General features: G+C 31.6%; 2 protein-coding genes across 2 annotated transcripts; both read right to left on the reverse strand.

Annotated features, from left to right (window-relative positions):
* Positions 1-1,412: 1,412 nt before the first annotated feature.
* Positions 1,413-7,515, reverse strand: LOC11415593 (protein Brevis radix-like 1). The gene is made up of 6 exons (XM_003612569.4): positions 7,123-7,515; positions 5,734-5,859; positions 2,631-3,007; positions 2,233-2,362; positions 1,853-2,154; positions 1,413-1,740 (listed from the first exon to the last, which is right to left on the reverse strand). The coding sequence occupies exons 2-6, from the start codon at positions 5,842-5,844 to the stop codon at positions 1,659-1,661; spliced, it is 1,002 nt and encodes a 333-aa protein (XP_003612617.2). The 5' UTR covers positions 5,845-5,859; positions 7,123-7,515; the 3' UTR covers positions 1,413-1,658.
* Positions 7,516-15,901: 8,386 nt separating this feature from the next.
* LOC11415701 (probable calcium-binding protein CML29) lies at positions 15,902-16,583 on the reverse strand. Its single transcript, XM_003612571.4, has one exon. The coding sequence runs from the start codon at positions 16,539-16,541 to the stop codon at positions 16,059-16,061; it is 483 nt and encodes a 160-aa protein (XP_003612619.2). The 5' UTR covers positions 16,542-16,583; the 3' UTR covers positions 15,902-16,058.
* Between the last annotated feature and the right edge of the window lie 821 nt (positions 16,584-17,404).

The following is a 17,404-nucleotide window of genomic DNA, read 5'->3' on the forward strand; positions in this document are numbered from 1 at the left end:
ATTCTATTGAACGGGATGTAGTGCTCAACAAACGTATTTTAATTGAAGAAATTGGAAACAAAATGTAATAATTGATGAAGTGTCTATCATGAATTGATGAAGCCAATCTTAGAGAAAGAGAAGTTTTTTTTTTTTGGTTAAGAGAAAGAGAAGTTCATAGATCTTATTTGACGAAAATGGAGAAAAAAATAGTAGCATGATTCAATCGAATAAGAGGCACGACTCAACATATGATATGTAATATGCTTTTTATAAAGAAAACATATAATATATTGTATAGTTGAGTGATATTGACAGTTACAAAATAACCTTAATTTAAAAATAAAAAAAAATGAAATAATTGAAATTAATGAGATACAATAGAGAATGCAATATACTGTAGAGTGTGCATGTGTTAACAATGATGTGATGTCAACGAAATGGTTTAGGGGTCTGAATTATTAGATTGATTGGGAATTATGAAACTTAGTAACTGTACATCCTCCGGTCACTAATATAAGCAAAAATTTATTTTTAGATACATTCAATTAAATGTCACATACATCATTAATTGAATGTATCTAAAAAAGTAGTTTTTTTGTTTATATTAATGACCGGATGGTGTATAACTTATAAGTAGCGCCAAAGAAATGAACAAATTTCTAAGAATGTGGTGCAAAGGTTATGAGGTATCACTAAATGCTATTAGTCTGTTGATAATTATAGTATGAGAATGTCGTAAGATTTCAAGGGTAAAAAAGTAAGTTTCAAAATGAGTTAAAATTCCTCCCCCATCTTTTATCTTTTGAATATATCCCTTTCTCTCCCCCTCCTTTCCTCTTACCTCTATTTAAATCCCTCACCTTACATCTGTTGAACTAAACCGACCCGACCCTAAGTACGATAAAGAACTAAATCAATTCAAAATTTGGTTATATAGTGTTGTATAAACTGTGGTATGATTCGTTTGTTGTTGGATTATCTCTATTTCAGCTCTCAAGTTGTTAATTGCCGAAGGAAGGGCAAGTAACTAACTCATATTCTTACAGGAAACATAAAAGATACCTACCTCCATTTAACATCAAGATGCATTGAATTTATTGATTTATTTTTATGCAGATTTTAAATGTTACTAATTTATTCTTATTCTTATTGATGTAAAATATATTTAATTTGGAATGTATGAATATACTTTAATTTGGGAGACTACCTATAGATTACTCTCAAACCATTCTATCTCCCAATCTCTCTCATTCTAGTGTATATAGTTCATATAAATGTACTCTTCACTCAAAACATTCCATTAATATACTCTTCACTCAAATCCTATAACCAATAGTTTTTGAAAGCTAGCCCAACTTAACTATGAGCAACATAATTTAAAGAACGATCAACTCTAAACAATATCACACACAAAATTACCAAATGATAAATTGATATTTAGCAACAATGACCATAATATATAATAATCCCAGGTGAAATAATTCAAGTACATATATATATAATATGGAAAACATTATACCCCCCAATAAACAAATTTAACTGAAAAATCCGACTCAACCGAATAACTTATTAGCATATGAATCCATATTCACCAATGATGAGAAACAAAGTTTTCTATATGACACATACAATTCAAATATGAAGATTCCAATTAACTTCAGCATAGCACAAAGGCTTCACTGAAGGTATTGTTCTCGAAGTCTATCTCTGTTCTCATCCCACCATTTCCTTGCCTCTGCATCTCCAAACCTCTGTCGGCTGCAAATACAGTTCAAAAAATCATCAGTACAGACCCTACCAATCTTCTAAATAGAAATTTTCGTATACTATCTTTTATTATATAGAAATAGCTTAAACATAAGCATGTTACCTGAATTTGATACGTCTAAGCTCGTTGTTCCCATCAGGATACTGCCTGACTGTGACAAATATTCCAGGCTCAACTTGCTCAATCCATTCTGAGTCAGGGTCACTAGAATTGCTGAAGGAAATTTCATTCATAGAAGAAGACCTTAATGCTGCATGCATGTTTTGGTTGCTACTGCTTCCCTCACCCATAGTGAATCCTGAAGGATTAAAGTACTGATTCCCCACCATTGGATCATTGTTTTCCCAAGCAGCCACATTGCTTCCACTTCCAGTTTCATGCATTGAGTAAGAAGCTTCTCTTTGCTTTTCAAAGGAAACAATGTAATAATTAGATATTAAGAGTCTTGAAATCATATATGAATGTTAAAAATTAAAGTTTACCTCATCCTCAGATGGTAGAGCAGTGCTAAGAGCTTGGCTATTGAAACTCCGGACATTATAAAGCTCCCTGAGTCTGTCAAAATTCTCACCCCACCATACTCTAGCTTGCCACTTATCAAAGATTTCGCGACTTCACATTTAAATGTTAAGCAATAAGTATTGTTACAACTAAATTATGAGACGTAAACTAAACCTACGTAGCACTGACACTTCAAATTGAAGACGTGTTTGGTATCTGATACCAATACGACACTGACACATATAGTTACAGCAATTTATCAAATCATTACGAGTGTCAACGTGTCAGTGTTGTGTCCAGTGTTTGTGTATGTGTCAATATATTAAATAGAACTAAACAAGTAAAAATAATCAAAGCTTGTAATAGTTTTTAAACATACTTGAAGCGAATTCGCTTGAGATCATTTCCACCATCAGGAAGAGACAAAAAGGTAACATCAACTCCCGGCTCCACCTCAGCCACCCACTCTCTGTTTTCCTCCACCACAGCCTCAGGTTCCGCTACAACCGGCTCTTGCACCGTAGGAGTTTGGTTACCACTAGTCCCCCCTATAAACCTCTGATCAGATCTTCCACCAGTGAAATTGACAGGCAAGTCCCAAGGAGGAGTTGAACCTAAGCTCACACCTCCCATATAAGGGCATTGAACCTCAGAATTGACTTCAGAGTTAGCAGCAGATGATCTCAGTCCTCTTTTGTAGGAACTGGTGGATCCTTTTGTGCAAACACCTTTAAACTTCAGTACAATATCCTTTATCTGCATGTGCACAAAAATATAAGACATTCATATTAGCATTTATGCATTAGAAGTTTGAATAATGTAACCATTGTATGAAGAATCCAAATAGAAAATAAATTTATGACAAGTAACGTGCAAGCAAATAAGATACCCTATTTAATAGAAAGTTCATTTTAGGTACCTCATATATAACCTATACTATCATCTATGTGCCTTCAATGGAAAGCATTTCCTATTTGTAGAAAATTTCAACAATATCTATCCAAATATGATTGTCAACATATTCACATATAAATCAGAAATATATGGTTCAAAGTAGTTGATATAGGTATCAAAAAGCGTCTCAAAGAAGGTATACTCTCTAATAAGATAATCCAACCAAGATTTGCTTACAGTTTTAAAAAGTTATGTGCCTAGCTCAAATTTGCATGCAATAGTTGCTGACAAGGAATAGCATGAAAATGAGGTGTAAGTGTAACTAATAAGCATTTATAATGTGAACAAAAATAGACTGCCACTAATTTTTGGGTGAACTCCATGTGTACTTTCCTACTAAGGCAATCCTATTTGATAAGATAGGCAGGACAATTTTTCAAGAGATTTATTTCGCAAAAAGAGATTGAAATAGAGACTTGCTACTGAAGAGTGTGAAATTGGATCTTCTACGGTTAAAGATGGTGCTGCAATTGAAAGAGACGTTAAATTTATAAAAATAAACTTTATTTTTGTAAATTTAACGACTCCCCCCTACAACTGCAACACCATACTTAAGCATCCGTAGAGGATTTTTATTTACTCTAAAATAGTTTACTAATAAATATCATTCAATATAATTTGCATAGGAATATATAATAGAAAACTTTTGAAAAAACAGTGTGACGACAAGAATTCAAGGATGGACCACACCATGATACGAATATGGCACATTCCATTCTTTGCTAAGACATCTTTTCTCAACATTTAACTAAACTGATGAATGTGGAACATGTTGTCCCAGGTTCTCATCATAAATCACACAGTTCATTAAGACATAGATATTAAATTAAAATGGTAAGGCAATGACAATACAACAATCTAGATAGTTAGAGTAAATGTTGATTAAAATTTGGTATATTAGATTGTAAAATTTATTGACAAGAACATAAAAGAGTATTTACATTACATATTATCACTATTATAAATTCTGATTTCAAACCACTTTGATTCTCTTCTCATGTGAAATTATAATTGGCCAAAGAGAGTACTTTGAAAACTACTAGATAAGTTGGTTCCACAAATCCTAACTCAAGAAAGAATAAGAACCAACTTTGATTGTTTGATGATGATGGTGGTCACATCATATCATTTTAGCAGCATCACCACATGCATATAAAATAAACTAATTAATGGACCAAAGTCCAAACCAAGGAAAAAATGTGGACCAACCGTCAACAACATAAAGTGTACAAAACACTACAACACATTTACGTCATCCTAAACCAAATCAATCCCTGCCTAGAGAACTAGTGTACTCGTGTGTGTGACACCCATTTTATATTCATATATAAACATATGTACTTGAATATAAACAAAAAATAGTACACTATGTATTTGGTCTATTACATGTACCTTTTTAATTATATTTAGATCGATATATAAAAATAATCTAAGGTAAATTTTATAAAATTATTTTTTAAGAAAACTGATATCCATTTTCACATTCATATAAAATATGGAATACTTAATTATAAACAAAAAAAAGATATACTTTGCATTTTCTTCGGAAAAAAGGATATACTATGCATTTGGTCAATTACATTTACCTTTTCATTTATATTTATTTTTGGTTACAAGATAATATATATTCTTAAATCAAGGTATAGCACATAGTTTTCCTAAAATTGTTTTTTTCTTTTTAGAAATCTAATATCCATTTTCATATTCATATAAAATATCACATACTTTTTTTCTTCTTCTAGTCTTATAAGATCAAAACTCAAAATATCGCATACTTAAATATAAACAAAAATAAAGATACACGCGGTTTGATTAGATGAATTCTCTAGAAGTATATGATTTAATCCAACTAAATGTGATTTAGTTTATATCGATTTTTGGTTGACCTAAATTATAATCATAAGAAAAACTTTTAATACCTTATATTATATATAAAATCATGGTAAATTAAATTAAGTTTAATTAAAAGGTATTATTAAAATAAAAAAATAATTAACCAACAAATAATGGATTAATTCAATATCTCATTCTGATAAAAAAATTAAGGAATAAAAAATCCATATAAGCAGATTTGATTGGTTTTGAAGAAGAAATCTTTCATTTGACTCAAACTTCACCGACATTCATAAAAAAACATTCAACGAAGAAAAAATCTTACATTTGACCCAAACTTCACCGACATTCACAAAAAAAATTCAATAAATCCAATAATATTTGATTTTTCGTGGTTTTCAATTTCTTTTGATCAACTTCCGATCTTAATTTAGATTGATTTAAATTTAAACAATTGAACACAATTGAATTATAATTCAATTATCAAATTAACCAATTTGATATCCGATTCGATTTTTAAAACATTTTAAAAGCAAAGCAGAATACATATAGGTAAAGCACAAAAGATTCTAAGGATGGTCCCTACAATTGGATTACCCTCAAAAGGGCTTGATTTAGTTTTGTTTTCATCATCAAGATGGAAAAAGAAGCTGCAAAAGCAAAATTCATAGGTCTAAGAGAGAGTAAGAGTATACCTGCGCAGACAGATTTTTGGGGGCTTCTCTGGTAGTTGGTGTGCCTCTCTGCTGAACTTGCTCATCCCCATCTTCTGATGTTTGCTTGGCACATGTTATGCATTGCAACATTTTTGCTCCTTCACTCTACACAATCAACAACAATAACATTAACTTTGTCAAGATAAAAAACATCAATAACATTAATAAAAGCATGCAATAATAGCATTTATTATCTATGCTTCAAATTCAATGAATCAAACAAAAACTTTGGGAAAATGTAGCATACCATTGTACTACCATTTGGTTTTTAATTGAAACAAACAAATTAAAATTTTGTAGCAGGTAATCATTTTCTTGAATAATAAAGCAGCCAACGTTTAAATATTATTTTAATTTTAAGAGAAAATTAATTTTTCATTTTTACTATTTTAAAATGAAAAACTATTCAAAGTAATAAACTCGTAAGTTGAACTCAATTGATAAGACATTGTATCAGAACTCGAACTCCAAATTCTCCTTTTGCATCAACAAGAATAACAAAAAAAAGAAGAACAAAACAAAATCTAAAGCAAAAACATAAAAAAAGTGAAAAATTAAAAGCCTTCATTCATTCTCGTTAGAATAAGATTGAATCAATGATGAAGAATGCTATGCTATGCTGTAGCTATGGCTATGGTTACGACTATCATGTCATCTTATATGTATGCAATGTAATGATGATCATATTTATGCTTGTAAGGTTTGCTTTATCGTACAAAAATTGAAATTAAAAAAATAAAAAGAATAGAAATGAAAGGAAGTGTGTTGGAGGCCAAATTTTCTGATTCTGACACATACTCTTTTGATTCTCTCTTTTTATCTTTTGTGTTAATCACAATCAGTAAATCACTATCACAATCAATCTCCCAAAACCAAAACCTGTATCTTAATTACTCCTATTAAATAAATTGTCTCATATTGGTATATAGTTTAAAATATTCAATAAAAAATTGTCAAAATAAAATACAATAAAAAATTTTAACTAAAAGAAGAAAACATTAAATAGGAGAAATGAAAAAGATTTTAAAATTAACATCAAATTTGAGTAAATTACAATGTATCACCCTAATTATAACCAAAACTATGCATTGAAATTTCAATAACATCATAATATTTTTGAAAAATTTCACCAAACTCATCGTCAATCCAAATAAAGTGATGTTATTTGAGCATCTAAATAGAATGATTATAACTATTGATTTGATTCGAAGAGAGTGAAAAAAAAAAACATGAATAAAAGGTTGTCAGACAACAAAATCATTGTTAAAATCATTAAAAAAATCATTGTAACAAGAAGAAAAGAAGTGTTATTGTAAAAATTGATTGAGTTTGGTATAGTGAAACAAGAGTATTGAAAAATAACTTTACCAAACTGAAAGAATCTTGTTCTTGGTTCTTCAAGTCTGTCTCCTCTTAACGTCTCTTCCGTATCTCAACTTCATTTTGAGAAGTGGTTTATATAGAGAGTTTGAAACCACAATAGAAGTGCCAACGATGTGTTTGGTTGTATCAGCAATTATTGTCGTTATTTGCATGCTCGCATGAAAATGCTCCAACTAGCATCATTCTTGATTGCTAGTAAAAGTTTACAAATAACAACAACAAAAAAGTTCTTAATACCGGCTTAACTTATGGAATCATTTTCCAAACTCTTAAGAAACTTAAGGGTGAGTCACATGGAAATGCTACTAGTGCACGAGAACAAGGAGAAGAAAGAAAAGAACCAATGAATGAAAGTTGGCGAGATGATATTTGAAACGACAAATGTATGGGTAAAGAGAGAAACTGGATTGAGGATGTTGTATTTATATGGAAAAAGGAGGAGGTTGGGGCGTAAAGTGTGAGGGAAAATGTTTGTGGGGCCTATTTTGAGGTATATGTGGTGAGAATGGATGAGTTTTGATGTGATTTGGATCATCACAATTACAACTCATTTATTTTATGTTTGTTTTTGGCTTAATATGAATCATCTTTGAGTCTTTTCGTGACGCAACATTGATATCAAAGTTTTGATTCAATTTGATTGAGGAGTGAGCAAGATTTTTGGTGTTGAATCACGGACACGAAAAGTCTCATATTAAAGGGAGAGATGGTGTGAGGTCAAGTTTGAGTTAAAATTCTACATTAGATAGAATCCGTAAATTCAATGTCTTAAAGTTTTGAGTGAAGATGTTTTGTTCAATCTCAATTGCGCGGTTGCTATTAGTCAAATATAAAGTTTCAGCCCAATGAGGCTCTCGATGACCTAAAAGAAAGTTATTTGAGTGATTTCACCGTTAAAATGTGCGTTGAACTAAACTCATTTGAGTTGATTGAATAACGTTGGCTTGAGAGCTTGTAATGTGCTCCTCTCAAGATCTCATGTTTGATTTATTCCGATATTAATTTCGATGGACTAGTACATACGAAACTTCACTCTGGCTTTAAAATGGCCAGTTCAAAATCCCTTGTCGCCTTTATATATAGTATATAGATTAATAATATTAGGCTATTAAAGGAGCTTTGGCACCATTACATTGACATAAGAGCAATTACATAAGTGATTTAAACACAAACTCTTTTTCTATAAAAAAAAATAATAATAAATTGGGGAAGTGGGTAAATTTTATTAATCAAAGTGATGGTCATTGTATGTACCTTAAGATTGCAAGATAAAACTTTTACTAATATGATAACACTAAACATCCACTTTCCCAAACCTTTTACCGTAAGGGAATCACACGTTCATGTGTTAATACTTAGGAATGTGTTCATCTCTTGATTCCAGGTTTGAATCCTTCAGATGATAACAATTTTCGTGTTGGGGTAGTCCATATAAAACTCTGCTCTTATTTAAATTGGACACATACAAATAGAAAATGTGATTAATCTCATAGGTTATTCAGTCCTTGAGATAAATCTTGAGTTTTCAAACAAAAAAGAAAAGGTAATCGCACATCTTACACAATAAGTGATCTCAATCATTAAATTGAGGTCGGACGACTAAGACTTCACAACAATAAAATCAAAATAAAACCATCTTGTATGTTAATCGAACAATCAACATTAAAAACTGTGTCCCACATTTATAGCATTGAACTTGTTTCTCACTTTCTCATCTAATATGGAACTTTCAAGCTCATATTTAATACATCAACAAGAATTCCTCAAGCCCTTATTGATAGACAAGGAGAAATGAGACAAAAAAAAAATCTTTATTTGGATTACCATGTTAAACGTACGAAGTTTTCATCGTCGATTAATGATGACTAATCTTCATTTGAGAACCGACGAGGCATATATAAGGTAGATTTTATCTTATCAATCAAGTTTTTTCATACAAAAGAGCTGATGTTTGAATCCCCTTAAATGTCAAATTTTATTATTACTTGAATCAATTCATTGTTGGTAAATAATATAAAAAGGTGAATTCTAACCACTAGATTTTTTGACAAAAATAAAAATAAAAAATAAGACCAAAAAAGTGCAAGAAAATTAAGAAAGAACAGAGGAAAGGAATATATATGGTAAAAGATACTATAGCTAGGAGGAGATAGATGAGAGGTACATTACTGAACTGAAGTGTTTGGTCCAATCAAGTTACACGAGTGAGTGAACTCAGTGAAGTACAAATGGTGGTTGAGTTGAGAGAATAAAAATCAAAATTGGAATTGAAACAAGATTTCCAACAATGTTGTCAAAGGAACAGCTATTTGTAGTATAGACTAGAAAGGCACCCTCGGTTTTTTTGGTGTTTCTGTATCTATCACCTGCGTGATCTATCACCTGCATCTGCATGCACTATTGTGTTCTGTTTTTACTATTGCTTTGTTTGAATGCCCTGGACCTGTCCTGTCCCAAACAAACCCCGCAGGTGAAATTCTCTATAGTTTTCTTGTTCCGCATGTCACTCCTAGTGTTACTTTTTCTACTGTCTATTTTGAACATGTATAAACCCGTGACACTACCTATGTTTATCTTTATATCTTCCCAATCTTCATTTTTTTTTGAAGGGGTTCTATCTTAACTTTTGTCTTCTACAAGTTGAAAACATTTTAAAATATACACATAAACTAAAGAACACGTAGACTGTTGTATTGTCTTCAAATTTGTAAATGGAAGAAGGTTCCAAATCGTGACACGATTTCCTTGTCCGAGAGCATGTTTTGCAGGGTGTCCAATCGTGACACGATTTTCGATTTGTTTGGCACGTATACAAGATAAGGTTGGTCATACCGTGGGTTGTACGTATCAACCGTGTCACAATTTGGTCAATCGTGACACATTTTTTACAGCTGATGAAGACTGTTATATAAGTGTTCTTTGCAGTTTTTGAAGTAGAGCTTGAAGAGAGAGAAACTTGGTTTACAAAGGAGGTAACTTTATGGTTGAGTGTCTTTGTAGTGAGGTTCTCTTGGGTTGGGAAACATTGTAAACACCTTGGGTAGTGAAATTTCACCATTGGAAGGATCAAAAAGCTTCCTTTTGTGTTTTCTCTTAGGATTCATTGTGAGTGTGGGTGACATGAAAATGGGTAGAAATTAGGTCTTGTTCATTTGAGAGCTTTTAGGCTAATTTCTTGTAACTCATTTGTATCACTTTCATCTTAGTGGATTGGAGGGTTGCTCTCTCCCCCTAGAGTAGGTCATATTAGACCGAACTAGGTTACCATCTTGGTGTGTTTGTTCATTTCTTTCATTGCTTATCTTTATTGCTTTGATTATGCTTGTGGTATTGCTCTACACTTAGATTTAAGTCTGTTTTTTTGTTGTTGTTGCTTGGAGACACTTTATCTATTGATTACCACTTACTTTGCTCCACACATCTTTGTTATTCATTGGTGTGATTTTGTTCAAATTCACAACATAGACAATAAAATTTTGATGTCAATAACTTGTGAAAATTGTGAGAACCCTAATTTTTATTTTGTGGATTTTTGGAAGCGAGTACAGAAAATGAAAATGCAAGTATAGAAAAATTTAAATCAAGACTTGTTGCACAAGGGTTCAATCATACAGAAGGATTGAACTACTTTGAGAGATTCCCACTTAATGCAAAGTTATCCATAGTAAGAACTGTTCTTTTGGCCCTAGCTTCTCTACATGGTTGCCATTTACATGAGGCACGATATACATGAAGAAGCCTCAATGGGTCTACTCCTAAACTAAGTCAGGTATGCAAACTTCTTAAGTCATTATATGGTCTTTAAGCAAGCAAGTCGCCATTGGTTTAAAGAATTGACTAATTTCGTATATTTGCTCATGGATTTGTGCAATCACATTCTGATCGCACCCTAGGATACAATATTGGTAGGAACTTCTTCACTCACAAAGTTTGATGAATTGAAAGCAGCTTTGGATAAAACTTTCCATATTAAGAATATAGGTAAACTAACTTTTTTTTCTTGGGCTTGAAGTGGCAAGACCTTCCAAAGGCATATCTTTGAAGATTGATGTAATGGAATACTGAAAGAATAAATTTCATTCTGCTCTCTTATTGTTCCATCCTTAGTTACATCTCTTTTACCATTTTCCATTTTGTTGTTCAATGTTCACCTACCTCCGGCATGTGCTAGGGATAAATTTAATGTTCCTTGCAATGCAAGAACTGCACACATGAGACACGTAAATCTTTAAGGGCAATCCACAAGACACCTCAATTTTCACTTCATGGTTTTCCGCGTTTTGCAATACCACTCACTATCGTATGCATGGTCTCATTGTTGCAAGTTAAGTGTGGGTTATAAGCTTTATTTTACATTGTATGAAAAGTAATCGTTCAACAATAACACTCTTTTAAATACTCACTCTTTCGATTGACAAAATTAATATGGACAATGCAGAGTTTTCAAAAAAATATGGACAATGCATTTTAGAAAAGAGTCTCACATAAAGTGGTTGGACTCATAAATTTCAATTAATAAAAGAGTAAATGTTATAAGAAATAGTATTGAAAAGAGGGTAAATTTAGCACTTCTATAAACCTAATGTCTGAAGGTTTAGAATTAAAATGCGGCTTTCAACTCATTTGTGCGCTTGTTATTAACTCAATGTGGATGATCTTCCAAGCTCCTTTCACTGTCCCAAAAAGTGGTATGAAAGTCGATAGTTACTAATGAAACTCACTTCTTGTACAAGTGTATATGGACAAAAAAGCCTGCGCTTGAGGGGGAGCTATGAAGGGATGAACTCACACTTGAGGAGAAAATTGTTGTGTAACAAGTGTGAGTAAGAAATTCCATATTAGGTGAAAAAGTAAATGTTGAGTAATATATAAGTGAGGTAATCTGTAAACTCATTATTTCAAAGTTTTTAGTTAAGATGTGGTGTTCAACTGTAGTTGTTGATTCAATGAGAATGATCTTTAGAATTCCCCTCATGTCCCAAATACTCATATGCTCCCTTTCGTTCTTGTTCATCAAGTAAACTTAGGTGCTCATGCATGCAAGTGATTGTGATGATATTGTGCTGCTTTACCTTTAACCACACTAGTAATTATTTTTGTCCTTTGCTTTATTCATGGAGTTGGAGCTAACTATCTCTTTAAGCAAAGAATGCTTGGAATACAGGGACATTCTACCCACCTAATATAAAATACTACAATATCTTTTAGTAACACTTCTCACCAAGCCACAGAACAATCTTTCCTTTTTCTTTCCGAGTCTCAAAAATGTTTATTCCATATGTCAAACTCTTTGGAGTTGTACTTTAGCTAAAGAGGTTTTAATCACCTGATCATGTTAATGAAGAAAGCATGGTCAAGGGACAAGTTAAAGCTATTCACTCTCCTCATCTTGGTTTGGTTTTCAAGAGAGTTTAAAAACATATCCCACACTATAGTTAGACTTAGATCATTGTTACTTTGATCACATTTGTTTGTCTTTGTCTATGTTAATCCATAGAAACCACGAATGTCAATTGAGTGCATTTTGTTGTAGGATCTTGAATTTGAAAATATTTTAAACACCTTGGAGAGTGAAATCATTGAGTCTTTTGTTCAAGTAAAGAGATTGAGAAAATGATAGAGATTAGAGATTATTGTTGAAGGCTAATTTCATGCAACTATTGTATCTCTTTGTAAGAACTTGATTGAAGAACTCCTCTCCTCCCTTTGACGTAAGTTAATTTGGACCGAACACGTAAACAAATGTCGTGATGTTCGTTCTTCTTGCCATGATTCTCAGAATCCACCGCAGTACCAAACATGCATTTACTTCTTTATTTATAATGCCTATTAATCGCACGATTTAGCTTATATTGATTCTTCATGATAAGAATGTCATTGAAGGTTAGTGCTTAGAAAAGAGAAAAGATCTCTGAAAAAGAGAAAAGTACCAACTATTCTTCTGAACAAAGGTGCAAACTTCAATAAATCAGTTTCGTTTTTATATTGGTACCAACTATCCTATGCTAAAGCAATTTGATTGATTTGCAAAGGGAGCATGCTATTTCTGAATGTTTACTTCTTATGTACCATACTTTACAATGAAGGAAAAGGACACAGTAACTCACCTGCATATACAACATAAAGACATGATGAGTCAATGTATATGTTCAGTATAGAATTGCACGTGTTTTCCTTTTCCAGTCTACACCATATTGATTGGTCATCAATCCTTTGAACAGTTTTTTTTTGTTGTGAGGATTGAACTCGGACTTTGTATTTATTATATATTGTCACTACCAACTAAGTTAAACTTATGATGAAAATTCCTTAAATAGTTTTGATCAACGGGGATCCATCGATATGTTGAATTAAATGCATTTTAGTTTCAAATTTAAATTGACCAAAATTAATTATAAAGAGGTCGAATTGGTTCGGATGTTTGGTTGCTCCCGTGTATAAGGAATGAATTTGGCTTCTTGGAAATTAGAAATTTGAGTTGTTGATTCTAGAATAAATTTTAGCACTTTATTGTTTAATCATTTTATTTAAACATGAATCATTTTACATTCAATTTATTTTTAATCTTAATCAATTTTACATAATCAATTCATCCAAAATAATTTTTTATCAACTCAAAACCAAACACACAAACTTCTCGTGATACACTATAACCAACTTTTTATTTTTGAAATTAATGTAGTAGAACAACTTATTTGGTTGTATCATTGTTAAGAAATTAAAACATACCTTTTAAAAATTACTTAATCTCTAAAAAAATAAATACTTAAGTTTTTTAAGGAAAATTGTTTATAACATTGCATTAATAATAAGACGGTTAATACTATATATGAGAAATATATCAAAATAAATGTTGAGACTAACTGATAACACGATCTTTCCTACAAAGATATGAGCAACTTTATTTGTTTGTTGTCTATAAAAGCTCGACTAAAAAAAACTTAGGTTGATTTCCTCAATTTTTTTAGACTATTACTTTTCTCACCCTATCTACTTCTCACGTGCCCTATAAATTTTACAGAAATGTTCATGGGATTTCGGATTATAAAATTCGAACACATCCAAACTGTGTTCGGATTTTATAATCCGAAATATGTTTATGTATAATCAGCAATCAGAATCTCTCTCATTTCAGCAATTTTGAATTTTACTTTTAAAAACAAACAAAAAACAAAGTAAAAAAAAATGATAAAAACATGTCAAATAAAATCATAAAAATACAAAAAAAAAAAGTCTAAAAATCAAATAAAACTAATGCAAATTTTTTCGGATTTTTCTGAGAATATGAGAAATAAAAAAAAAATGAAAAATGGGTCTAAACGATTGAATTTTGAATTTTGAGGGGCGGAGTATCGTAAGAAGTCCCTTCAACGGGAGTCCTGATCCTTGATTTTCTGGAGAAGTTTCGGAGCAATCTAATCAAGTAGTTGAAAACCGAATTTTTTACTAAGAACATCTAACAATTACCTAAAACAGAAGGATGAGAGTCAAGAAAATTAATATGGTCATTAAATCGGTTATCCATGTTACAAATAGACTCAGAATTTATGCTGATACAGTTCGGATTATATAATCCAAAGTGTTTTTCCTCTGAAAATGGGTGATTATGGGATGTTCGAATTCTATAATCCGAAAAAAGCAAGGAACGCGCCCTATTTTTTGAGGTTTTCGGATTATAAAATCTGAATCTATGATTAACTAAAAAAAAAATTCACCACATAACAAAGGAATGACTCAGTTCATATTCTAAAATTCGAAAATCATTTGGACATTTTCGGAAAAAAAAATAGGGTGCGTGAGAAATGAGTAGCTTGCAAAAAGTAATAGTTATTTTTTAATAACAAAAAGGAAGAAAAGGACTAAGGCCCAATTCGAAGAAGTACAAATGGTTGTTTTTTTCTTCTTCCAAACTGTACAAATGGGTTAAAGGGGTGGAAATTCTTCTATCCTCCCCCCTTTAGGATTTGTTTGAACAAACTTGGCAAGGAAATAGCCTAACTTGTTGCCATCCCTTTTGGTATGCAAAAAGGAGAGAAGGTCGAAAGTAGAGCTCAAGTCTCAACATTCCTAAAACAGGTTTGAAGATGGTGATTGCTCATCTCCCCCCTTGTATGCTTAAATCTACCAAAATATATTACCAAAAGCTTGCTTTCAATAAAATGTCGCGTTCTCTCAAAAAAAAAAAAAATCGCGCACATTAGGGGAGTTGGATGAACAATCACCTTTGAAGATACCCATACTTTTAAATAGAAGTTAAGGTTGTAAAAATGAATGAAAATCAGATCAACCTGAGATTAAACCTTATGATAATTCACGAGTAACACTCTTCTATAAAAATTCAATCGATTTAGGACTTGTTTAAATTGGTCTTGTTTTTAGTTTATCTAGTATAAGTACTTGTGAGATCATTTGTGAGAGTGTTTGAAAACAACTTATGCCATATCCCTAAATTGTTTTGAACTTATATAAAAACACTTTAACATTGTCTTTATTTTGTTACAGAAATAGCTTATATATAGTGTAAAAAAACTTTTACATATAAGCACTTATAACATATTCACTTTTTATTTTGAATGGCAAAGATGAATATATCAATCCATCTATCTATACCCCTCACATACAAACTTATACTATATTGTAAAGTAAACTTGAGTTTTTCTTGAACTAGCATTATGATGATGTGACATCTTTAAAAAAACCTCACACATTTTTATTTTAAATCATTCTTCTTTCAATTCTTTTGATCTCTTTATTATATCGTTAATGAAGGATAATTTTGTAAGATCACTTGTAATTTCTCTTTTCAATACTAAATAAAATACATTTCTTAATATGTATATAAATGTCAAAATGACTTATAATAAAATACAAATATCATTTATTGATCGATCATACCCATAGACTATGGATGTAAATGTATCTTAAATTAGGGATTCCACTATGAGTCGAAAATCATCCAAGCTCACAGCTCCATCACCATCCATATCAAGAGAAGCAACAACATTCTCACATTTCTCTAAAGACAAAGCAAGACCAAAATTTCCCATCGCCTCATGTAGCTCTTCCCCAGTCAAAATCTCATTCCCATCTTCATCCAAAGCTTCAAATGCTGCACTTAGAACATTTGCAAGATTCCCAGTCTCCAAACCCTTTGTGTTCATCTCTAAGAACTCACTTATACATAATAACCCATCTTTGTTCTTGTCACCTTGTTGCATCATTGCTCTCACTTCTTGTTCACTAGCTTTGTACCCTAGTGACCCCATGATTCCTCCTAGCTCTGCCTCGTTAATGGACCCGTCGTTGTCTCCGTCGAAAGCTTTGAATGCTTCTATTAGTGATAGAACTTGATTGAGTGTCTCCATTTCAACAGAGAGATGAGAACTCACTTGAGCCATTTGCATGAATTGAAACTTGGAATATTAATGTGGTACGCTACAATTGTCTATTGCAACTATAAATAGATGATAACAGGAAGAAAAAAAATATGCTATTGTTCGCATTTGTGTGATTATGTGGATATTCTAGGAATAGAATCTAATGCTTGCAAAAGTTAATTTACTCTTATCTTCGCCTTTTTTTTTCTTTAGGATCGAATAAAGTTAGACAATCTTTTTTTTAAAAAAAACAAAAGGAATATAGTGCAAAGCATCAATATGATATGATAGAACAATATATCCGAACAATATTGACACTTCAGGCCTCTCACCTATCGACTACAACACCCTTTAAATTTTATTCATCCAATAAATGTTATTGAATAATAATAAGAAAAGATAAAAGAGATACAAACTTGTGGGACTAACCAAAACTCAAGATAAAAAGCATAAATAATCTATACTTCATTAAAAATCTAACCAGAAAAATCCAATCCAATTGGATAAAATCTGGAGAGAAAGAGTGCAGATCAAAAGCAACAATCCAAAAGAAATCAACAAAATCTAAATTATGATAAACCATTTTTTTTTGGTCAAGTAGCCTAGTGGCTAGAGCTCACACAATTAAATTGTGGAGAAGTTGAGTGTCTGGGGTTTGAACCCCAGCCCCTGCATATAATATGCAATATTCCTATCAACTGAGCTAAGCTCACGGGGGATATGATAAACCATTTTTATTCCTTTTAAAAACACAATGACAAATTTGGTAAGTGGATTAAATTGTTTCAAGTAATAAGTTATTGTTTTCGTAGAGATTGTCGTTTTTTACTAAGTAATTTACTAAACTTATAATTAAAAATTGCAAATTGTGGGGAGTTTGCAAGATTGTT

This window comes from Medicago truncatula, chromosome 5, assembly GCF_003473485.1.
Source record: "Medicago truncatula cultivar Jemalong A17 chromosome 5, MtrunA17r5.0-ANR, whole genome shotgun sequence".
NCBI classification, from domain to species: Eukaryota; Viridiplantae; Streptophyta; class Magnoliopsida; order Fabales; family Fabaceae; genus Medicago; species Medicago truncatula.